Source organism: Epinephelus moara, chromosome 19 (assembly GCF_006386435.1).
Source record: "Epinephelus moara isolate mb chromosome 19, YSFRI_EMoa_1.0, whole genome shotgun sequence".
Taxonomy (NCBI): Eukaryota; Metazoa; Chordata; class Actinopteri; order Perciformes; family Serranidae; genus Epinephelus; species Epinephelus moara.
The window spans coordinates 26,065,269-26,090,627 of NC_065524.1; the positions used below are offsets into that span (position 1 = coordinate 26,065,269).

The 25,359-nt window shown below is 40.7% G+C and overlaps 1 protein-coding gene across 1 annotated transcript; it reads left to right on the plus strand.

Moving 5' to 3' along the window:
- LOC126407059 (carbohydrate sulfotransferase 15-like) lies at positions 1–22,409 on the plus strand. The gene is made up of 8 exons (XM_050071723.1): positions 1–141; positions 12,738–13,385; positions 14,311–14,650; positions 17,320–17,457; positions 18,306–18,462; positions 18,601–18,757; positions 21,775–21,922; positions 22,032–22,409. Exons 2-8 carry the CDS (start codon positions 12,885–12,887, stop codon positions 22,220–22,222), a joined length of 1,632 nt encoding a protein of 543 aa, XP_049927680.1. The 5' UTR covers positions 1–141; positions 12,738–12,884; the 3' UTR covers positions 22,223–22,409.
- The last annotated feature ends 2,950 nt before the right edge of the window (positions 22,410–25,359 follow it).

A 25,359-nucleotide genomic window follows, 5' to 3' on the forward strand; every position in this document is an offset into this window, starting at 1 on the left:
ATACATTCACATTTACTTCACTTATCGCCTCACGCAGACGCCCGTCAGGTGGGTTTAGTCGCCTTGATTGGCGTTTATCATCATGGCTCGTGAGCGGAAACACAAAAGGCGCGTGGAGTGAATCGACTCAACTACAGTGTTGTGAGTATTTTTGTTCAACAAAAGAATCATTCACAGGACAAAGTAGCTAGATTTGGTGTGTTTACAGATTATACCTCAGTTTATTGTTCAATGATTTTAAAGTTCATTATCATGATATTAAAATTGTTGTATATTTTTCACCTTCTTATCATAAATTCCAAAGGAAACGTTTTGGTAATGTGTTATAAGACAGTTTGACAGGAGACTAGTGTAGCTGTGTGTGTGAATAGACAGCCTGCTTATGCAGAAACGCCCCATAATAGGCTAAACTTAATTGAAACATTAGAAAAGACAAAGATGTCTGGAGGATAAGTGTCCAAAAATGAGCTATGAGACTTTGTAATGCTTGAAAGTATCATCCTCCTGGTTAAATTTTCCCCCTCAGTGAACAGCTGTAGAATATCTCAGTGTCATGTCTCAGGGGGGTGAAAGACTTCTTGGTCTGCCAGAGACTGAACCACAAGCAGGACTGTGTGTCATGAGGCGAAGATAAACAGCTGTAAACATTTGTACACACGCTTCCCAACATCTCTTATCTTGTAATTGTTATTTTGTTTGTTGTAACGTAACAAACTGGAGTGTTCTCTGTCTGCGTCTGACTGTATGACAGATTCCCCCGTGGATAATTCCTTCCATTATGCCCCTAAATGGTTCCTCTCATACATCCCAGCAAACAAGCCATGAAGTGACCTGTGTATTTGCTTTCCAGCTCATTGCCAGGGTTTGGTTTGGGGTGAGATCTGTTGATGTGTGAGATGTTTGCACGCTCACAGTTTCTGTTTGACATTTAAGTTCATTGTCCTCCCCTTTGCTCTCCCCATTCTGGTCTATTAAAGGGGGCTGCGGCGCGGCGGCCCTGACAAGTAGGCAGATGACCTTTGGACAAACCGGCCTCTGTGGACTCTAAATCACTAAAGTTGTATTTTATTGTTAATTGGAAGGAGACGGAGTGGGAGGTGAGCGTGTGGTGACAGTTTGTAGCACCTCTCCACCTTCCATAACTCTGCAAGCCAAAACTCACTCACTCACTGCTGCTGCGCCCAGCTCTGCACTCTGTCAGGTCTAGTGGGCAGGAAGGTTTTAGGTTGCCCCCCGAGTTTGCGGAACAAATGTCTGGCCGGGGCTGCCGAGATGTCATAGCCATGCTTCTTTTGGCAAAGGCTGATGCTCGAAGGCTTAGGTAATGCTGAAAGTATGAGAGGGGAGAGGGAAAGCAGGAGGGTTGAATCATATCAGATTGTTTAGACTGGACTGTGGGGGTCCACCACAAATGGAAGAAAAGGATTCTGTAACAGAGCACATTAGGAATGTGGGAGGTTTGCATGATGCTAAATTGTTTTGGCAACAGCTCAGAGTTTCTATTTCAAGAGATGGTAGTTTTTTACTCGAGATGACAACTATCCTCAGTAATGCAAGATGGGTTCTGCATTATTTCTGTTGTAGAAACGATGATTCAGTGTAGGCAAACCTTTATCCGCAACTGTCACTCCCTTGTTGTTCTGCTAGAGCTGTCCTCCTGTTGGGTAATTTCCTGATGGATGATGTTTTCACCAGGATTTTTCTTAGTTTGTTTTTCTTTATCCACCCAATGATGTCTTGTTTGAACATCATTCTCTACAATTGTGCTTTCTCTTTTGCTGCAGTTGATTTAAAATGTATTCTGTCATTTTTGGTGGTTGAATGTGCATGAATCCCACAAAATAACTTTTCTAATGCATGGTAGGATTGCTCAGTTAAATGCATCGACTCACTGCACTGTGCACTGTATACAGAACATAATATGCATTGCAGTGTGAGTGCTCAGGCCATTATGAAACCAAGATTATTCTGAAGTGATAATTTTATAACATTTTAACTTTACTTGTTGAAAGATTTTACCTCGAAATACATTAAAAACAACAATAAAAGCTCAGAAATGTGCTTTAATCACCTGCATATGTGCTGTAGCCCTAAATGAGTCACCAGCCAGGAAAAATATTTCCCAAATGTCTTAACGCATTATAATGTGGGATCAGGCAGAACTCAAAGTGAAACATAGGCACAGAAGTCATGAGTGACTCACAAGATATAATTATTGTGTTGATGACGCATAATAATTACAGCCTATTTATGAGGGTTTTAAAATTAGAGTTACTTAACAGTTGTACCTCTCACACCTTTTTAAAAAGCACGCTGAGTGTGTGAACAGATTTGGTTCCCAAGAGCTCATAAAGAAATCCAACAAGCACAAGCCGCTACATGTCACGATGTGCGTGTTTTGTGTGTGTGCAAACAGGATTTACAGTAGTAGGTCGTCACACACAATCAAAAGCCGTGGCAGTTGAACGGCGCTGACAAGTTCTGTCTTGGAGCATTTCTCATCAGCGTAATCGGCAGCCAAATGCTCTCCTGGTTGCAACTTAAGGAGATACATGTGTCAGGTCTGAGGAGAGCAGCACAGCCCCAGCTGAACCTTTGACGCTTTCTGCCTGCTTAATCAATGGGGAGAGGAGTTACCCTGCTCAGATGTAACTGGATGGTTTTGCCATGGTCCTTGGGCAGCAATAAAGAGTAAGTACATGCTGTTTTGTTTCCATTTACGACTGGAAGCTTGACAGAAATCAATAAGCTCAATCAGGCTTTCAGTAATCTATATTCGACTTTTGACTGTGGTCAGATGTTCTTGACAAGAATGAATTTGCCTATATAATAGGGCACACTGAGGATCATTATGGTTTATCAAATCTTTGGGGTCTGTTCGTAAACTTTAATTTAATTGCAGAGGTACGGGGATATGAGCCTGTCCTCCTCTGAAATACAACCACACAGGTTTTTTATATTAGCAGCACTTACAACCCATATTTACGTTTATTGTCAGGCAGCAACCTCTGGCTGTTGTAACTATGACAGGAGCAGAGGAGGGAGTCAGTCAGCGTAGTATAAGGAGCAACAAAGTCTTCTTAGGGTGGACGGGTCAAACAAACACAGAACTGTCATCCAGCAGACTGATGTTCGTGTCCCATGTGACACCAAAAGTCAATGTTTAGTCTTATAACATTATATATGTCATGTTATGTTACAATAGAGACAAACATGCTTATCTAAACCTAAACCATGATCTTTTTTGCTAAACCTAACAAAGGAGTTTTGTTAACTAAACCTAACTACAATGATTTGGTGCAACTAGAAACATTTCACAAAGCTAAACACATGTTTAAAACTGTGATTGTTATATATACGAGGTATTCTGTTGTCCACTGGTGGGTGTTTTAATTTAGGGTCACATTAGACCAGTGGTTCCCAACTGGTGGGTCACGGTCCAGAAGTGAGTCACTGGCCCATTCTGAATGGACCGCAAGAAACTTGCACACGTGTCAAGTTTGTAATAAAACACTATTTTCAAGTACAGTAAATTTCCAGCACAGAGCTTTTATTATGGAGTGCCATTTTCTGCTGTAGAGTGAGTGACTAGTTGACAGCTACTTGACGGAGACAGCAAACTAGCTCAATGATTTGGCCAAACGCAAGTATGACGCTGAAAGTATTAAACTGTGTGGACCTCGAACTAATGACTTAGGAGAAATCTTGACCCCGTGGCTGGACCAGTTGGGAACCACTGCATTAGACAATGCTTTCTCATACCGAAACAACATACTAATTTGATTTTTTACTGACTTCCAAAATGGCATATATTACCGTCTGAATTGTTGCAGTTTTAAACACATCTTTAATGTTATGAAACAGTCTTTAAGCCATAAAACTTCCTCGAAAGGTTTAAGCAACAAAATGAGGTGGTTGGGTTTACAAAAAACATCATGGTTTGGCTTTAAATAATTACCTTAGCTTCTAACATAGCACCACGTATGTAACTGACAGACGTCACATGTATCACAAGTGTAGTATGCCACACATGCTACTATACTACACAGTCAGTGCTGATTTCAGACAAACACTGGTGTCCTGGTTGAAAGTCCTGTGCTTGTTTGACCAATTCACCATCCCTCCCGCCCACCCTATATGGACTTCCTTCGTCTTTATACAACAATACGTTTTGAGTTTGACACTTTGCTACGTCACATCACTTCCTTCTCTGCATAATAATCACTGCAGCCACTAGAGGGCACAGCCTTTCAAAGACCTGTTTCAGAATACAGATGAAGCAGGAAACATGAGGGGTGAGATGATCCAATATATTTTATGCAAGCACAAGTTAAGCCTAAGCTTTTGCAGAAGGCAAAATAGTAACCTAAACTGTCTGCTGTGATTCTGGCTTTGTGGCTGTGGTTGTAATTGCAGGTCAAATGACACCTGCTGTCTGAAACAGTCTGTGTTTTCCCCAATCATTACAGAAGAATTGACTACAGCATGGATTAATTTCCCTGAACATCACAGAGCTGGAAGTGAGTCTCACCACAATTAGCTCCAGCTCCAATAAACATGAAAAGGTCTTGAACAGCCATAGAAGTTAATAGTTTTAATGTCGTACATGTGGAGAAGCAGCAGGAGATCACCCCACTCAGCCAGAGAAGGACTGTAATGTGCATGCTCTATGGGTCGGAAAATGCCTGAAGAGCATTTTTCTTTGTAAGTGCCTGGTGAGTAACTTTCATTGGAATAAATGAAGGGCCAGTTCTCGTAATACATCTGTGCAGTTTACAGTCGGATGTTGTGGTCGTTTAACTTACCGCTCTTGCTGTAGTTTTCCTGAGCAATGAGGGAATAATACCAACATTTAACTTCTAATAAACCGGAATTACCCTTTAAGTGACCTCAGGTCCACCTCTTGCCTTCAGACCTGCCCGTTGCTTCTCCCATCGCACTCATTAAACAGTAGGACAAGCGTTTCAAATGCTCTCTCCTTGTTATTAATGTCACATCGGTTTTAAAGCGCAGCTAAAGCAAACAACCCGGTACTATAAAAACATATGCATGCAAATATATACACTTACATGCATGCACAAATACACAGTTTAGCCTTGGAGGACCACATCTGCAGTCCAGATGTCAGTGTGGACTGTGGTGACCTGAGTGATTGAGACAGGCACCACCGTTAAACAAGAGGGTTAACATTTCTGGTGCTTTTCTTAGCACGCGTCTGTTTTGTTTAAACTGTACTATAGCTTCAACAGCCTGCTTGTTTAATAGATTAAGGAGTCAGATTCCTGTGGAGGCAAAAATCATTCTCCAGTGAAAGAAAATCAACCTCGCTCATCGTTTCTCTTAGTTGGAAGTGAAAAGAAAAGGGAGGACTAGTTCAGCATCATGAGACGGATGAAGCCCACTTCCTGAGATATTTGTGCTCTTAGGGAGCTGTTAGATATCCTGCCAAGATTTTATCCATAATCTGATTGTGAAAATGGCCAGAGAAAGAGTACCTCCCAGCAAGGAGTAATTGTTATTTTCTGTCCTGATTTCTTTTTCATCCACATCGAGAAAGTTCTATTATTACTGCAGTTTTGGTATCCCATCCGTCTTTGTTTGACTTCCCCATCAACAGGGAAGCTGTCTTATTTCCTTTTGTGGCATTAGTTTCTCTTGTGCCTCCCATTTCCCAGCGCTGGGATTCAGCCAAGTCCCAGTCACAGAGCGTACTATACAAGGTTAGGGTTTGTTTACACAGTTATAAACGTGAAGACATGATTAAAACATGTTTCAGCAGAGGCAAGAATTTGTGTGTGTAACAAGTGCCGGCTTTTGGGACTGATTGCCTCTCTTTTTAACAGATTTTTTGGTCACAGTGGATTTTCTAACGGCATTCGTCACATTTGTGGAAGCTTTTTTTAAATGCTAAGATTTCATGTCGATGCTAAACTGAGTTGTGCATCTGCATACAGCATGCAGCATTTTGTGTCTGGAAGAGCTCTGCAGGGATGCTGATTTTCATTTGCTGTTCAGCTGGTATCTTTGCAGCACAGACTGGGTTGAGGCTGATTGGCATCATTTTGTCACAAAGGGTAGATAGAGGGGGATAAATGAGAGGGTGCAAGACACTCTCATGTAATGGCATAACCTGCACCCAATCTAACACCCGAGACAGAATTTCAGTGCATAGATGAAGCAGAAGCAGAAGAGCCCATCAAAAATCTAAAAGGTCACAGTTAATGCAATCACGTTTTAATACAGTGTCACCTTGTCTTCTGTCTGACGGAGGTAGGACTAGATGGAAGCACAGCGACGGAGGAAGACATCGGACTGTACTTTGTTAATATTTATCAGCAGCGCAAAAGGTTGAATTCCAGATTTGACACACAGCTGTGGAATCTGTACAGCTGCAGCTAATTAAAAATAATGAGCTTCTTGGTCTGTCCATGTAACGGCCACAAGCTACCGATATGATGGACCTTCACAACAGCTGAACATATTGTTATTAAAAATTGGTAAAGAGTATATGTCATTATAGCCTATGTGAGAGGAAAAAGAAGAAACTAATACTTATTTACAGTTCCTTAAAGTGGCCTAATCTACAGATTACATTTATGTGTGTTGAAGATGTGATAAATAAAGCCAGTATGTGTACAATAAGAAAACATCCATCTTTGATGCCCCTCGTGGTCGTATTGACTACACTGTTGCAGAAAACACCAGCCCTCTTCATAGACTGCGTCAGTTATCACAAGGACAAAAACAGTTTTAGTCAGAGTGACTTTCTTAGAGGCATCTACAATCTGTGAGACAGATCTTCCCCTCACTCTTCACCGCTCTAGCCTTCCATCCAAATATGGTCACCAAAAAGACTAAGATGGCGACGTTTTTGTGATACGTCATCCGAAAAAAATCGTTATGCACAGAAGCCTTGCACACTGATTCCGATGTGTTCTGTTCGTTCTATTTGCCACATTTTCTTCACTGATTCATGGTCAAACGGCTCTGACAGATGCGAAAATGCAGAAAATAAAACCTGTTCCAAAAGTTTTGATGAAGGGCAAAGGTTTCGGACTTCATAACGTGAAATCCTATTTATTTTTAGACGTGCAACAATACCAGACAAAAAAAAAAAATCGGCCTCAGTGTGCAAACCCAAACTTGTATTTTATCCAGTTAGCTTGATGACATCTGTATGATACAGAACAAGTAAGTCTTAAGATGGTACACGAGAGACTTGGTTTTCAAACAACTGAATGAAACATAAGGTGTAATTTCAAATTGGACTTTGTTGGTTGTGTTGGAAAAAACAAAACAAATCGCAGTCACTGCTTGACAGGTAATGTGAACAGGAGAGGAGTGAGGTTACAAGCCTATTAATTAGCCAGAGAAGACTCCCAGGTTTATATTAATGTCTGCGAAATGTAAGAAATAGCAGCTCTTGGGCCTCATGAGTGGCTTTAGAAATAAAAAGTTATAGGTTATAAAAGTCAGATGGTTTTACCCATTCAGCCTGAATAGAGTCAACAGATTTCACAGCAGTCTGCGTGTTCGTTCATATCATATCTTGTGCAAAGCTGATACTCTGACCCGACGATGGGAAAGAGGGATACTCAGTGTCCAAAATGGAAAAAGTTTATCCTGTGGGAGCATAGTTGTGCTCTTGAAATTTCATGGCAATCTGCCCATTTATAAATAGGAATTTTGGCAGGAAGGGCAGGGGTTTACCAAACAGATAAGGGTTATTTGTCTAGGGACTGTTAACATCCAGGCCATCAATTCATCAAGACAGCAGTTGTTACGATGTGATGTGATGTGATTTGACCCCTAGTTTTGTCTGACCAGGATCACCATCATAACATTCACTATACTAAGTCCAGACTGAAACTAACTATTTGATGGATTGCTATGAAACTTTGTACAGACATTTATTTTGTCCAGAGGATCAGTCTTTATAACTTCGGCGATCCCCTGACCTTTTTCTCTAGGTTGACATTTGTGTTTTTTAGTGAAATATAAAACAACTGAAACAACTATTGCATGGTGCACACACACACACACACACACACACACACACACACACACACACACACACACACGTCCCCCTCAGGATGAATTGTAAGACCTTTGGTGATCGCCTGGCTTCATATATCTGGTGCAAAGCTGGGTGTTATGGAGAAAAAATTAGAATATAACAATATTTTTGACCATCCATACATTCATTCATTTTCCATAACCGCTTATCCTGTCAGGGGTCACGGGGGCTGGAGCCTATCCCAGCTGACATTGTGTGAGAGGCAGGATACACCCTGGACAGGTTGCCGGACTATCACAGGGCTGACACATAGAGACAGTCAACCATTCACACTCACATTCACACCTACGGACAATTTAGAGTCACCAGTTAACCTGCATGTCTTTGGACTGTGGGAGGAAGCCCAACTCACGCTGACATGGGGAGAACATGCAGACTCTACACAGAAGGGCTCCTCCACCCTGGGTTCAAACCAGGAACCCTCTTGCTGTGAGGCAACCGTCTAACCTGATGACCAGATACATCGATATCAATATTGTAGGGGTGACTTTGGGTGCTTTAAGTAAATATTTGTACAGTGAGAGTTTTCATAATTAATCATCAGTAATGTGAATATGAAGACAAAGTGGGTACAGGTAAATGAAAGAACAGCTACAACAGTCTGGTAAGTTCAGACAATTGCATCACTTTACTGCAGTGCAGCTTTTAAAACCAGTAAAATACAACTCTTGTGATATGACAATATACAAAATCTAAGATGACATGTACTCTTGTACTGCATCATGATATTGATATAATAATATGCTGCCCAGCCTTTATCTTGTGTCATTATCAGATTAATCTTAAATCAAGATTTTAGATAATTGAACTTGTTTTTAGGATAAACAACCCAACACACTGCACCAAAAGCAGGAGTAATATCTCATTTTGCCTTTGATACCAGATAAGTTTTGACATTTTGTGCACTTAGGACAACAAAGGCATCTAATGCAAAGATGAATGCAGGCTTTCATTTTGAGTCAGCAGGATTTTTATGATGGAGTTTCACCTCAGTCAATCCCACCTGCTGTTTTTCTTTCCGCTGCGGATCGATTTTTTAGACCATAGAGGTCTAAAGGCTGTCTTTCCTGCTCTTTCTCACACGTTTTCTTTTTTCTCTTTCTCATCTCTGCTGCTTCACTTCTCCACGTCGTGCTTTACCCTTGACTCTCACTGTCCTCTTTATGCTCTGTCACATTTCCAAATCTCTCTCTTCTCTCTCACTTTGAATTTTTTGCTCTAACAAGACATTAATCTTTAATGGGAACACTGGGTTGGTAGTTACAGGGAACAGAGAGGATAACAATTACCTGGATTTGTAGAAACAAAGATATGCAGAGGCATGAACAAAATGAGACTAGCATCCATTAATATGATACCTCTCTAACCACAGCTAGACGGGGCTTCACACATCATTAAAAAGCATAAAAACAACACCAACATATGGAAATATAACATTTAATAAGGATATAGCAGGGTTCAGGATTAGTATCAGAAGCAGCATAATTCACTAATAACTTAAACTATTAACTACTGTAGATGTCAGTTGTATTTAGCAAGTGGTGTCACTGGCATTTTAAAGAGCCCACCTCTGTCTACTGATATTTCATTAAATGAGGCCCACAACACCTCTAGAGAGGGATTAAAAATAAGTTCTTTGCCCAATCCCACGCAAGCTTGCAGATATTGCCGTGCATTCCTGATAAGTCTGCAATGGCTCAGAGCTGTCCCATTATGAAATCTGCAAGTGTGTGAGGGCTTTCTTGTGGACTTTGAAAGCCCCCTGTGCACACATTCAGCAAGTCCGCACTCATGCAGACTTTGCTTGAGTAACGCACAACTTATAGAAGTCTTGCAACACTAAAACAGGGACGAGGTGAAGGCTGTGAGCAAGTCGCAAGCAAACACTGTGTATTGAGTATCTTAATGGAACGCTGGGCTGCGAACATGCACCAGGCGGGACGAGAAAACATTTCGTGCAGAAAAGAAGTTATTACTAAAATAAAATCCTTAAAATAGCTGTTCTCTGTGCCTGTAAGGTCCAGGATGGGTGGGGTGGGAGGGACCCAAAAGGAGAGTTATGGGCAGCCTGGTCTTGCAAAAATATGTGAAATGACCATGACCACTTAATACTGCATTACGTGGTGGTGCCACATAATGTGTTAAAATTAAAATGTAAGGTGAGGTGAGGTGTGGTTGGGTCAAACAAACACAAGACTTTCACCGAAGAGACTGCGGTTTGTGTATCATGTGAAACCAAAAGTCAACGTTGAGGTTTCTTAGCTTCACCTACTTACATACTTTGCATAACAGCGATATGGTATGACGTACTTACATCCTGTACTGAACTTAATCAAGTATTTTGTTTCCTGAGATGGAAAGATAGAGCATGAACACTAGTTAATGCTCCTACAAATGTTTTCTTGAAACCATTGAGGTGACGTTTCAAGCATTCATCAAATGGTCAAATGTCACCTTGCTGGTAACTAAAAAACAATAATAGGAGCATCAACTAGTGTGCAGACTCTATCTTGCCATCTTCTACATGCTCTTCTGTCCAGCTCCTCATTTTTGTCACCTCGATATGCGTGTTTTTGTAAACCTTTTTTTCCCTAAACCTAACCAAACTGTGACTGTTTCACCAACTCAGTCTCACTACCAACTCGTCAAATACTGAGACCGAGTAAGTTACAGACAAAACGAGGCACCCTGTAACAGTGGTATGAGATGGACTAGGAAGTGGCATTTTTTAGCGTTCTGAGCAACTGTTGTAGTATAAAGAGTAGGAAAGTCCGCACAGGGCAAGTGGGAGGGAAGGTGGATTGGTCAAAAAACTCCAGACTGGGGTGTCTGGTGGCTTACTGGGTAGAGTAGGTGTCCCATATGCGAAGGCAGTGTCCTTGTTGTAGTGGCCAAGGGTTCAATTACAGCCTCCATCTCTTTGCTGCATGTCATCCCTCCTTCACCCCTAGACTGTCCAAGGCAAAAAGCCCCCAAAAATTATCTTAAAACAAAAAAAGAACTCTGGACTTTCACCTATGAGACCGCCGTTTGTGTCCCATGTTCCATTATAGTGTGTAGCATACTATGCTAGTGACATGTGTCACGTGATATTACATTAAATTTAGTAACAAACTAACTTATTTTCAGTCAAACCATGATTTTTGTTCTAAACCTAACTTCATGCTTTTGTTTCCTAAACTTGAGGAAATAAATCTAAAAGTGGAGGTGTTTTTTATCTAAGTTTGTTTTAAAAAGAGAGTGTGTGTGATAAATGAGCGGAAATTGTACATTTCCTGTGAAAACAGAAGTTTATTTTGAAAAGACACCATGCATGTGACAAGCGTAAATTGACACATCGTCCATGGGTGTCCAAAACTGACACTGAAGGGTACCTAGAGTGTAATGGTTTGACATGTAGGGCCACAGACCCACTGCCAGTACTTGACGAGTTGTTGAATATGTTGCACAACATTAGCCACATGTTAAAAACTGCAACCATTCATAACTGACTTTAAATATGTTTTGTTTTTGGGTACCGGCACATAATTTTAACACATTACATGACACAACCACATTATGCTCTGCTAAGAAGATTTTATACTGTAGTATTGTGCTCGCATAAAGATGGGGACACACAAGACACAGAATTAAAAAAACAAGAAAACAACAGTCCAAATCAAAGCAGCACAGCTTGAGATATCCTGACACTTAGTTCTTAGTATATTTGAAGCTAGACTATATCCTAGGCTTCCCATAATGCAACCTGACAGCGTCTTCCATCAGACTCAATCCAGTGATGTCCCCTAAGATGACTGAGATGAAGTGGCCTTTTCATTTTTCTCTGAATTTGCACCTTTAATGATGTAAGTGCGAACATGTTGAGTCACATAATGTCAGCTGCTCTGTAACAGGCCCCTGCTGTGCTGTAAGACAAACACTGTAAAATTAGAGAATTCCTGTAGTTCACTGGAACTGGTGGAGGGTTTCATTCCCCGGTCCAGTGGGATTGTTAAATCTAACAAACAAAAGAAAAAGATGTGTGTTACTGGCTGCGGACCTGTCAGAGAATTTTACACTTCGATGTCTGCAATTCATTAGCACTGGACCCTAGAAATAACAAAGCCTACTTTCTTATTATTCATGTGTTGGGAAAAGAAAACAAAATGTGTGCACTTGCCACACTGTGTGTCCACCTGTATCAATACCTCATGTGAAAAACCTTGATCCTGAAAATAATACTTCCAGGTTAACAAAATAAAGCTCTCTGCAGGCTTTTAGTTCACAGAGAATGATGGTGTGTTTTTAGTTTTGAATTACAGAGCAACTATTATTCTGACCTTGAAAGTCTCTTAGTAGAGCTCGTCTTTGCATGTGCTATACAGCCCTCACCGTAAAGGACTGGATCTCCGTGCAGCAGACCACACACACTCTGCAGCTGACCTCAAAACATTTTTAGAGGTGACTTGTTCTATAGAAAGGAGTGTAGTTATAAATGCACATACAGATCCCTCAGAGGGGGGCTAAAGCTCCCTCAAACACCCTAATATTAAACACGTTCATACCACCTTTCCTATGACTGAAATACTTCAAAGGGAAATACGCTGCAGCACTTATGGTGAAAAGGAAACTGAAGCCATGTCAGAAAAGCCATGTTTTAACAAGTGTTTCTGATTCACAGGAGGCCCTGCTGAAGACGAAATGAAGACAAGTGATGACCTGCAGATTAAAAACTATGATGAATGGACACATCAGGACACGCAACCACCCGTAGGTGATCTATTATGAGGGAATAATTTCTACATGCCTACTTCGTGTCTATGCCAGCATGCCTCTATCAGACTGCAAATATGGGAGCAACCTCCAAACGGAGCACACCTTCAGCCTCCACAGTATGCCCATGGCTGAGAACCATGGGAAAAGAACTGTGAGGACTTTGTTCGATTTCAGCCACGCGAATGTGACTGAAAATCCGGACGTCAAGTGGATTCCTCAGTTGTCACTGACCAACCTGCGGAGCATCTCAAAAGTCAAAGTGGTCAGCTTCCTCATGGGGTTGACTCTGACGTTTATCGTCATGGCCTCCTACATCCTGACGTGGGACAGGAAAGGACTCTTGCTCACCCCCTCGCCCTATCAGCTCAGGCCTGTGGTCGTCCCGACCAGCACGGCAGCAGCAGCTGTAACCAGCACGGCAGCAGCAGCTGTAGTTTCCTCTGAAAATAATTTAACAGACATGAAACTTCTGGTGAAGATCATCAGCTCCAAACTGGAATACACACCCAGGAAAGTGCCTGATGAAAAAGATATCGTTGGAACGGACGCTCATGTAAGTCTGTGAAATATTGTTCTGACTCATTTTTGCTGTACCTGAGTGGGCCAACTAAAACAAAAGGTGTTTTTTCATAGTTACAGGCTGCGATTATGCAATGGTTTTGCTTAAAAATATGCTGGCAAATGATAATTTGATCCAAACTAGAAAAAGCTAATAAATACCCACTGCGAGTGCTTTATTTCTTGTTGACAAAAGTGAATAAGAGCAGACTGGCAAATAACAAACACCTGCATTAAACACAGGTTTGGTGAAGCCCATAATGACAGTGTTTGCTGAGACTGACAGAGGTGTTGATTCCACCTAGAGCCGAAGTTCGTAGGGCTGTTAGGTTAATATCAGGTTACATGTCTCGCTAAGTGGTGCTCAGGACCTACTGACTGCTGTTACTATGTGATAATGTGCTGTAATTCCCTCGTGTTTTGGCGTATTCTCATCATGCTTTTGCACATTACCTTACATCATTTTGCTGTGTTTATGGCCGAGGCATGAGCAGCTCTGACGGTAACACTGTAAAGCACATACAGTAGAAACACAAGTGAGTCAGAAAGTTGAAGACCAATTAGTGTTATGTGTCAGTGTCAGACACGTGAATATCTCACTGAGTTTTCAAATACTGTGGCTGCAAAGTCATGCCATGTGGCCCTAAATTATGGATGATTTGATGCTTTTTCATGAGAACTGCTTGCGGACAGTGTAAATGACATGAATTCAAAGTAGCTGCTGTTCTCTATCAAAGTACAATCTACCGTCTTTCAGCATCTTGAAAAGGTTGCTGTAGCACCACAAGCTACAATCTTCACAAGGATGACAAATCTTACCTCTGACAGTTTCACCAAAGAAAAACAAGATATCCATCTCCAACTCATGTTCCACCAAAGGGCTGCAGTATTCCCTGATTTCATTTTGTCCCTCTCTGCAGCTGTTCTCTGTAATTCCCCGCCATTTCCTGTCTGGCATTAAGAGCCCTTGCTGGTATGAGGAGTTCTCCGGTGAACTTGGCACTGATCCCTACAAGAGGAACCTTTTCACTCTGCGCTCAAAGAGCTTCAAGACTATGTGCGACAAACTGAGGACAAACTTTTACGAGCACCTGTACCACAGAGGCGGCAAACTGTTTCGTCTACGCTGCTTGCCGTTCTTCTACATCATCGGCCAGCCGAAGTGCGGCACGACTGACCTATTCCACAGGCTGCTGCTGCACCCGGAGGTCAAGTTCAACACGATGAAGGAGCCACACTGGTGGACCAGGAAACGCTTTGGTGAGTCATCAGGAGATGGATGGATGATGATGCTGGAGGCTAGGTATAACGGAGGATTGAATTCAGATGGTTGCAAATTCACTGATTTAGAATAGAGCTGCAACAATTACTTCAACTATTTTAATAACCAACTAGCTGCTACATTAAAGTAAATTTGGTATTTTTGGTTAGGGACTGGGCGGCACGGTGATATGGTGGTTAGCACTGTTACCTCACAGCAAGAGGGTTCCTGGTTCGATCCCGGGAGTTTGCATGTTCTCCCCATGTCAGCGTGGGTTTTCTCCGGGTACTCCAGCTTCCTCCCACAGTCCAAAGACATGCAGGTTAATTGATTACTTTAAATTGTCCATAGGTGTGAATGTGAGTGTGAATGGTTGTCTGTCTCTACATGTCAGTCCTGCGATAGTCTGGTGACCTGTCCAGGGTGTTCTCTGCCTCTCGCCCAGTGCCAGCTGGGATAGGCTCCAGCCCCCCCACGACCCTCAACAGGATAAGCGGTTAGAAAATGGATGGATGGATGGATTAGGGACTGGAGGCCAGACCAAACAAGGCATTTGTCGATGCCACCTTGTGCTCTAGGGTATTAAATGTGGACATATTTCACTGTTTTAAGATGATTTATGGGCCAAATGATTCAGTTAGAAAATATGGCAGATTAATGGATGATGAAAATGATCATTAGCTGCCCTACTTTAGAGTAACTGTGATGTAAAGTCTGTTTTTTTTATGTGAGAAACTTTTATGAACTTGAGGCTTCATCTTGACTAGGACTCCTCTGGTAGATAGACTATGTATCTTCAAAGAAATCAGTCAGATTAATTGATAGTGTTGCTTAAAGTAAACAAAAACCAATACTGGAGTCCTCAGCGGATGAACCCATCACCTTCTAACGCACGTCTAAGCTCAGTGAAATCAATTTACTTGCTTCTGATAACATATAAAGAATTAAACAGTCATGAGTCCTGACAGTGCTGCAAAGTCTTCCACATCAACCATCTTTTTCCATCTTCCATTTAAACTTTTCTTCCAGGCTTTGTAAATGTGAAACCACCAAATACAGTGGATCACTGGAACTCACCTTCCACTGATTATATTGTTGCGGCCATATTTCTTTATCCTCTGGTTCAGGTTTTGTCAGGTTAGGACGCACTTTCATTATACATTTTAGGAAAATTATTAGGGATGCACAATAATATCAGAATCTGCCAAGATGCTTTTTCTTATTTTGCACAATGCATGAATATTACATACATGATCACTAAAATTAGATGGAGGAAAAAAGGGATATATAAATATTGGTATTGGTTATCAGCCAAATGAGTTGTTATATATCGGCATATCAGATATCCAATATTGTGTATCTTTTTTTTTGTTTTTTAAACTGTACACAGTTTACACTTCAAACATTAAATTCTGATTTAGAATTAGGGGTGCTGCAATATACCATTATTGATGATAATCATGATATTTTAAAACATGAAATATTGATATTGTGTTAATAATACACACATAACATCATGTAAATATATTATTGCCTCTTAAATCATTTTATGTTATCTCTGTTTTTAGATTTGTCTCCCTTTCCAAACACCTACAGTTGTATTTTAAGTGCAATTTATTTACCAAAATAGAGACAAAACACACAATAAACAAGGTGTAGTTTAGTTTAGTTTAATTTATTTTGGTCATTTTCCAACTAATAAAACTCAAATATACTGGTAATACATAAACATTAAGCTAATGCTTTTTTAGCATAAGAAGAAACACAAACAAAAAGTAAAGAAAAATAAAACAGAACTGAAAAGGTGTAGGCTGAAGCCTCAGCTTGTTACTTCTACCTTTTAACATTCATTATATATGTCTGCACCCTTAAGATTGTACAGAGTAATAAGGAACTGACTCACACAAGATACATTTGACTTAAGGCATTTTTAATTTAATTTAATTTAATTTTTTATTTCATTTTATTTTTTATTTTATATAATATTATTTTATTTTATTTTATTTTATTTTTGTATTTATTCTATTTCATCTTATTTTATTATTATTTTTATTTTTTCAAATTTTCTAAAGATACCATGACCATTTTGTTATTTTGAATTATTTTGGCCACAATAACAGAGTAGTGAAAATCTGACATCCTGCTCGCCATGTTTAAAAATTTATGATCAAAATAAAATCAGGAGAACACATATTTCATAACAATCGTTTCTTATTCAATCGCATATGCATTTCCAAATGCAGAGATAAACTGCCAGCCTGCAGGCAAGAAAACTAACCTACCACCACTGACTATAAGTGAAGACCCTGTGCAGCTGCTTCACAATAAAATGCTGCACTAATTGTCGTCCCTGGAGAGCTTTTACTGTGAGGCGCTTGCAGACAGCGCTGTAAAGCATATGTAAATTGCTTTTTTTTTAAAAAGTATATTGTGTAACTATTCTCTCTCTTTGTTGTTTGTCTGTCTCTATTTGGATATTCTGTATGTTTGTTGTTTTTGCATGTAAGTACTTGACATGAGCAAACAACTCCTGATTATCCTCCAGTCACTGAGGCTCTTAAATCAACCTGATTCAAAGCTTATACAATCCATTAAATGAGTTTTATGGAGAAGAAATCTATTAAAGTGTATATTATGAGTGATTATTTTGGTGTTCCTTGGGGTGCAGGTTATATCCGTTTCAAAGATGGCTTCCACGAAAGTTTTCCTGTGGAAGATTACTTGGATCTGTTTGACTTGGCAGCTCACAACATCCAAGAAGGATTCAGTGGAAATTCATCTGGAGACCACCGCGCACTCATAACAGGTGAACACATGTGAAAGTGTTTGTGTGTGAGAGTATGGCTTTGGTATTGTTACCGTCTATTGTGCATCAGATGGAATAACCTGTCGCCTTCATAGTTTTCGTTTGACGTTTTCCGAGGACCTTTTGAACAGAATTGGATTCAGAGCACGATTCAAATTACAGGTCTCTTTTGTCTCCCTTTTCCTTTATTGTCTGGCTTTGCTGCTCTTTCTGAGTGGATTTCCCACAAGTGGCTGTGACCTCAGGAGCACTGCAGCGGTGCTCACATATTCTAGATATTCTGCGGTCTGGGGGAAACAGCAGAGTGTCTTTAGAAGTATACACAGAATCTCAAACACCTCTGGGTGCTGTCACAACCACCTCTATTCACTCTCCATGCATCTGTGATTATAAATAAATGAGGCCGACTCAAACTTTGGGCTCAGCCCTGAGAGACAGCAGAGAATAAACAATGACTTACAAAAATTACATTTTCAGAGTGAGGTAGCGTTGATCTTTTGAAGGGCAATCCTTAATATTAACATGGTTTTGCAGGTTTTCTCTGATGAATATGTGCTGCTCTCCTCCTTATTTGGATATTTCTTTCCATTGTTGCTGATAATAAATGACACTGTTCATTTGTTAAACTAAAACGTTGCAGCTGCACTGTCACAAATTCCTTCACACATAGATTTAGAGGACATACTGTTCCCAGATAAGGAAAGCGTTTGCAACATCTCTTGCATATTTCTGCAAAGTTCAGCTCAACTTTTGCCCCATTATGCCTGAGTGTCTGCACTCGTACTCGCTGCATTTTAAATGAACTGTTGTTACCCAAGGTGATGCTCAGACTGTCAATGCCTTGACAGGTGAAGCCAGTGCATCCACTATGTGGGACAACCAAGCCTGGAGCTATCTTCACGGATACAGGGAGGAGACAGAGCCTCCGTTCCTGGCTCAGGACTTCATCCACACAGTCCAGCCCGGTGCCAAAATCATCATCATGCTCAGAGATCCAGTGGAGAGGTATTGTTCGGTTTGGATTCCTTCTAAAAAGGTTTTACGGCTGAGCATATTTATTTTAAATCATAACTCTGATTAATCATCCAGCAAAATGTCCTCTAAAAGATCCAGCTGGCTGACAACGTTTCTTTCTGTTCCCAGACTTTATTCTGACTACCTGTACTTCAAGATGGCCAATAAGTCAGCTGAGGACTTCCATCAGAAGGTCATAGACTCCGTGCAGCTGTTTCAGTCCTGCCTGTCTGAGAGGTCACTTCGCTCCTGCGCCTACGACACCGGCCTCTCCAACGCCATGCCGGTTAGCTGACATGATTGTCTCACTTTTAACTGTCTTACTAATTACAGCTTGCTCGTATTTGAGACTTTCCACCTGATTCTGTGCAGCAGAGAAAACACAGCCAACTAGCCGCCCAGAGTCACTTCAAACCCTTCAGCATATATCCTATCAGGCAGCGCTCCCCGAGGAGTAAGCTGAGTTATGAGCTCTGTCGGTTGTCACCCGTAATCACAACATGTCGGTGACAGCGCTGTTATCCAGGGAGATTTACTACAGTAAAAGCAGCAATCAGCTCGACCGGAAAGCATTGGAACAAAAACAGAATCCCAAATCTAACAAAAACACTCAGGAAAACACCATTAGGCTCTTTTTGTTTGTTTACACAACAAATCTGTTTGTGCCACTCTGCCTGTGACTCACAGCACTGCTATGTTAGGTTCAGCAGGTGGTGCTGCACTGTGGTGCCCTCTAGAGGACTCTGAGGGTCTGTGCGTCTGGATTAAATGGAAAAACGTCTCAGTTAATTCTACCATTTGACAAACAGGATGACTTTATTAGTGACTCAGATGTTGAAGGCACAATCAATGCAATTACTGCTGCAAGTGTGGATCACAATTAGAAGTATTTTCACCTAAACATCCATGCACATTTAATGATGCTTTTCATACAAAGTCATGAGCCAACACTTTCAGTCTCTACATGTATCAGTTGTTGTGTTGTGGCTGCTTTGACAGCTCATACATCAAAGTATTGATCGCAGAGCTTGTTTACAGCTCAACAGTTTCTGCTGACATTTAACCTGATATGTTCCATCCTGGTAACAGTGTTTGTTCCTCTGATTAAGCTACTTTAAAGTGGAAAAACGGAAAAGAATAGTTAAAGAATTCTTGCTTTATTCTATATTTTTATTATTGTTGGCAAACACCATGGAAGAGAACAACACCAACAGCGCACTTTCAATTTCCCTGCCCTGTCTGTGGCACTCAGCTCAAAGAAAATTCTTTCCACTGCAGATATAAATCTTTAACGATATACTGTGCAGGATTTTCTTAAAATACAATGTATACTGGCGCCCGGTGACTTAGTGGGTAGAGCAGGCGTTCCATATATGAAGGCAATGTTCTCATCGCAGCAGCCACAGGCTCAACTCTAGCCTGCAGCCCCCTGTCACATGCCATCTCCCCCCTCACACCCAAACTGTCCTATCTAATAAAAGCAAAAAAAACCAAAACAAAAAAAAATCTTTAAAAAATAAGAACTAATCCCTCTCAATTCATCACTTATGACCCACTAGAAGTTTGTGAATTGAATTGAATCTGAAGAAGAAAAAGATACACTTTATAAGTCCCAAAATACGAACACATGCACAAACAGGATCTATATACATGTAACCCTCTTTCCTTGATTGTTGGTGTTCCCCAGTTCTTCCAGGCTGTGGCTAATAAGCGGGCTGCAACATTTCCTTCTTCCTCTTCGTTTAATTTGTACCACGCGGCACAACAGTGCTAACACATCCCAACGTAGGGGTACAGCAACTTCTCTTGACTGTTAAGCACGAGGCACTCGCTCTGTCTTGTGTATCACTCACACCTGTCCCCACAAAACAAGGGCTGGTAGGAACCAATTAGCTCATAATCAAGGGAACACGGTGACTCCACTTAGCCCTTTGAAAACCTTTGGCTTGGTTTCTTTCAGGAAATTACCAAAAAAAAAAAATTGCAAGAAATTAGTAAAAAAGAGAAAATTAAAAACAAGAAAATTTGTTTTAAAAAAAAAAAGTAAGAAAGAAACTTGGAAAGAGTGCTTAAAAAATAATTCCAATTCTGTACCAAAATAAATTATAAATATAATAATAATAATAATTAGAAATATAGGTTACTACACTAGCTTTTTTCGTTTTCCCCCTCATTTTTAAAAAATAATTTCCTTTTTTATTTATTTATTTTTTTGCAATTTGAGTGACTTTTTTTTTTTTTTTTACCAAATTTGCCCTTTTCCCATGTTTTTGATAGAAACCGCACCTATTTGCTCAGGGTTCAAATGTTTGAATATTTGTGAAAGGTGTCTGAAAGCAGCACAAGAAAAGTGATGTCTCTCCAGGTTTCAAAGGGTTAAACACTGTACATGAAAATACAAATGAAACACAACATACAAAGTGCTACAAGACAATGAAATAAGAATTTACCAGTAACTCAATAATGCTGAATCTATTACTACTTAAATATAAATAATATAAACAATTAATAAATAACAGTAACTGAAGTTATAAAAATAGCCTAAGAATTTAATGTGTGCAGTAATTATGGTTACACAGGCATTAAATGGAGTGATGTTAGAGTGAGGGGCTGCCCATGGACAGGCACCCAGGGCAGTTGGGGGTTCAGTGTCTTGCTCACGGCACCTCGGCAAAGCACAGGAGGTGACCTGGTACCTCTCCAGCTACCAGCCCATGCTCCATGCTTGGTTGAGGACTTGAATCAGCGATCCTCCAGCTCCCAACCCAAGTCCTATTCACTGAGCGTCTGCCGCCCTGGAGTTGGCTTTTACTTTCATGCTCGCTAGCCTTGTGTGTACGAACAGTAACCAGCAATCCTGCATAGTATACCTTAAAAAGGGTGTAAACACTACATTGTTGGTAACTTTGCAAGTATTTACAGCAGCAGAACAATGTATGAGTCAACTCAGAATAAACTACCCATGTGCCAGTGTTCATCATAATGAAGGAACGCGTCACCCAGAGCAACAGAGTGTCTCATTAATGTGTTTTTAATAGTTGTTTGACAGTGATGGAGCTTCATGGCACAGAGGTACAAGCTACAGAGACAATACTACAAATCAGTTTATTGTGCTTCTGTCTTTTTGATGGAAAAAAATCACCAGCTTTATTCTTTAAAGTCGATTTCCATGTATTGTTTGCATTATTTTGTCTACCACCTGTAAGTTTGTTGTTAACTCATTCTCACTACAGGACACTTCTTGTTCAACAGTTGACGAAAAGGAACTTATGTTGTTGATGTATTTTGATTTTAACCCTACAGGTGAGGCTAAATTTGGGGATGTACATCGTCTTCCTGCTGGACTGGCTGACAGTTTTCCACAGGGAGCAGATTCTCGTTCTCCGACTGGAGGACTACGCAGCCAACCTTGAAGTGACCATCAAGAAAGTATTTGATTTCCTGAGTGTAGGTGCGTATCCAAAAAGTGCCTTCATCTTACCATCTTTTTATTTATGATGCTGCGTCTGCCTCTAGCCTTCACTTCTGTGTTGCTAAGGACTCTGACATCCTCCCTGCAGGTCCTCTGTCGGAGCAGGTGGAGGCAGCACTGACCAAACGGCCCATGTCTAACACCCGGCGGACAGCAGACAGAAACCTGGGTCCTATGCTTCAAGCCACCAGAGATCTCCTCAGGGAATTTCACCAGCCCTTCAATCATAAACTGGCCAGTGTGCTGGACTACAAGGCGTTCCTGTGGAGTAACACCTGAAGGGACACGAGCATGTGGACAGATGTGAATAAACAACCAGAGCAAGAAGCTAAAGCAGGGATCATGCCTGTTGACAGAAACTAATGTACAATGTGGGTGTTGTTTGTGATATTTATTTGCTCTTGAAACAATGTGAGGGACTCATTGAGTCCAGATGATAATAAAATGAGCTGAATTTGTGTTTTAATTTGATGCTTTTACAGTGTTGATAATTTAAAACTAATTTAAACTTGTAACATTAGATTTCAGAGGATCTGAGAGAGTCAGCAGTCCTCACATTAAAGAGAAACATATCATCATAGTGATTTTACAGCACTGGTTTGTGCACAAAGTGGGTCATCAAGGAACATTTTGAAAGCCAAGATATTTTAATACCAGCAGCTGAAGCCTCAAATACCTCACTGACCCAATACTGTAGACATGTTCTGGAAATAACCACAAGAGGGAGCTAAAAGACAAATCCTGACTCCAGTAGCAGCCAAACACTCCACAGACCTGCTGTGATATCTCACAGTGTCACATGTAGGATACAATGCACATCAATACAGCCAGAGTTGTTTAAGGCTCCCTGTACAGAATTATAAATTAAAGGTTCAGTGTGCAGGATTTAGGGGCATCTATTGGCAGAAATGATCGATGGAATTCACAGCTGTTTTTATTAAAAAGAATCATGTTTTGTTACCTTACAATGAGCTGGTTTTATCTACATACAGAACGTGTCCTGTCCCACGGAGTCTACCATGTTGTTTCTACAGTAGCTCAGAGCAGACAATTCAAACACTGGCTCTAAATAGCACCATTCATGTTTTCGCATCGGCCACCAGGGGTGTCAAACTCATTTTAGTTCACATGCCACATACAGTCTGATTTGATCGCAGGTGGGCTGGACCAGTAAAACCATTGCATAATATCCTTTAAATAACAAACACCTCAAAATGTTCCCCTTTTTTTGTTTAAATAAGTACATTTTAAAAATGCTAATCCATTTACAAAACAGATGACAAACAGCCTGTGATGTCTTCAGAAGAATAAATGCACTTTCAACAATATTTTTCAATTGTTCCACATTCAGTCAGTCGACTACTCACTGTCATGTGCATTTCCACTGCTACTCAGTGTTTAACTTGCACCTTAAACCTGGCACCTCCTAGCCTCCACAAGTGCATCACTATTAGGTGTGCAAGGTCATCCGGCCGGCCACATTGGACCCTTTAGTGGGACGGTTCTAGCCCTGAGCAGTATGTTTTTACACCCCTGTCCTATATGCTTTGTACACATGAGAAGTTTTAGTTCAACCTCACTGCTAGATGCCATTAAATACACACTGGACCTTTAACAGCCAATATGCATATCATCAGGTATATCTTTAGGCTGCTCCATCATCCCAACAATAAAACATAAAAATGCTGTAAACCAAATAAAGTATAACCAAACCAAAAGGATGGAATCGAGGGAAAAGAGGGTTAACAGTATGGTAGGCAATCAGACCTGATGACCTGACTTCACCGTTCAGACTGAATCAAATTCTGCGAGGTGAACATAATTATTTCTGTTTATAATCAACCCCACATATTTACATGTAATAAAATCCCATTGACGAAACATAGAAAATAATCCAATGCAAAAAAACATCCAACCCAGTAATTTACCTGCATATCCACGTAGGTACACACAAACACCATTATCTTATATCTGATGAAATGTCATAACTGTGCTTAATAAAGTCTCTGGGAGTCTTATTTTGTGTGTGGGAACCTGTTTTTTGAACTGAAACATTTTTTAAGCAAGTAAATTTCAAGCAAAACAAACTTTATCCCCAACCCATAAACTAATTTCTACACATCTCATGATTTTATCACCTCATGTATGATACGATAATGTCATGTGTCAGGCTTATTACGAGCTGTTATGAGGTCATGAAATGCTGCTGCCATGGAAACTTGTTAAATAATTGTTGGTAATTGTTAAATACATTTGTCAACTCGGCCTCTGGGTCACGACAAAATGGGGACACAAATGCTGACAAACTGAAATGATTATTGCAATAAAGGAAATGAATTAACAAGTAAATTTGCATGTAAAGTTGCAGTGTGAATAAGGTGGGACAAAAGGAGGTCACAGGTGCAGGCGGGCAGGAGAAGACGCTGTGACCAGGCTTCCCGGGCAGCTGGGGAGCAGTACTGTGATTAAAGTGGAGGAAATAAAAGTATTGTAGCTTCATCTTCTTGCCTGTGATCCGGGCACTCTTTTTCTGTCATTGTGCATCATATAATGAACTGCTTGCTTGTTGTCAGGACTAATTCACTGTCAGAGTTTTGTGTGATACTTTACAGTGAACACCTCTCTTCACTCCTGTCACCATTCAGTCCTTATCTGTGCCTCCCTTCATGCGTTGACTACCTATTACATTTAATGCCAATCACATTACAGGTGACATTTCCCCCCCTGTCATTGTCAACATGCACTTTCTGGGGAAAATCAAAGATAATAGATTGAGGAGGGCTCAGCGCCACAGAATCACTTTGTCCGGCTCTTTGATTATGTGCATTTACAATGTGATTGGTCTCCTGGATGACGACAGAGTTCAGGGAGCTGCGGGGAGCTGAAGAGAGAGGAAAGCAGTCAGGCTCGGCTGATTGCCCTCTTCATGTGATAGTGATGGTAATCCTCTCCAGGATTTTCAAAAGGAGGAAGAAACCGATAAGGTTTCTTTTGACATTCCTTCATTTTGTCAAGGATGCGAGACATCCTACTGTGCACACATGGGGTGTGTGAGAGTGTGGATGTGTGGATGTACTTCAGGAGCTGGAGTGATTGAGAGTGGAGACTGAGAGTCAACTGAGCGCCTATCATTTCTCTTCACACCCAGTTTCCCAGTTTCAAGTCATCACACCTGAGATCTGACAGATTAAAAAAAAGCATCGTTATTATCTACTGTCCACTGAGCGGCTTCACTGCAGCAGTATGGTGGTCAGTGCCTTGCTCAACGGCACATTAAGTCCATCACTAAGAGTAAGGTTTGTCTCTCATCACTTCAAAATTTCTTGATGCTCCTTGACAGTTGAGATTCAACAAATTTAGTATCCAAAATAAACACTGCATCGACACAACCCAGTAGAAAATTATGGAAACTTTAC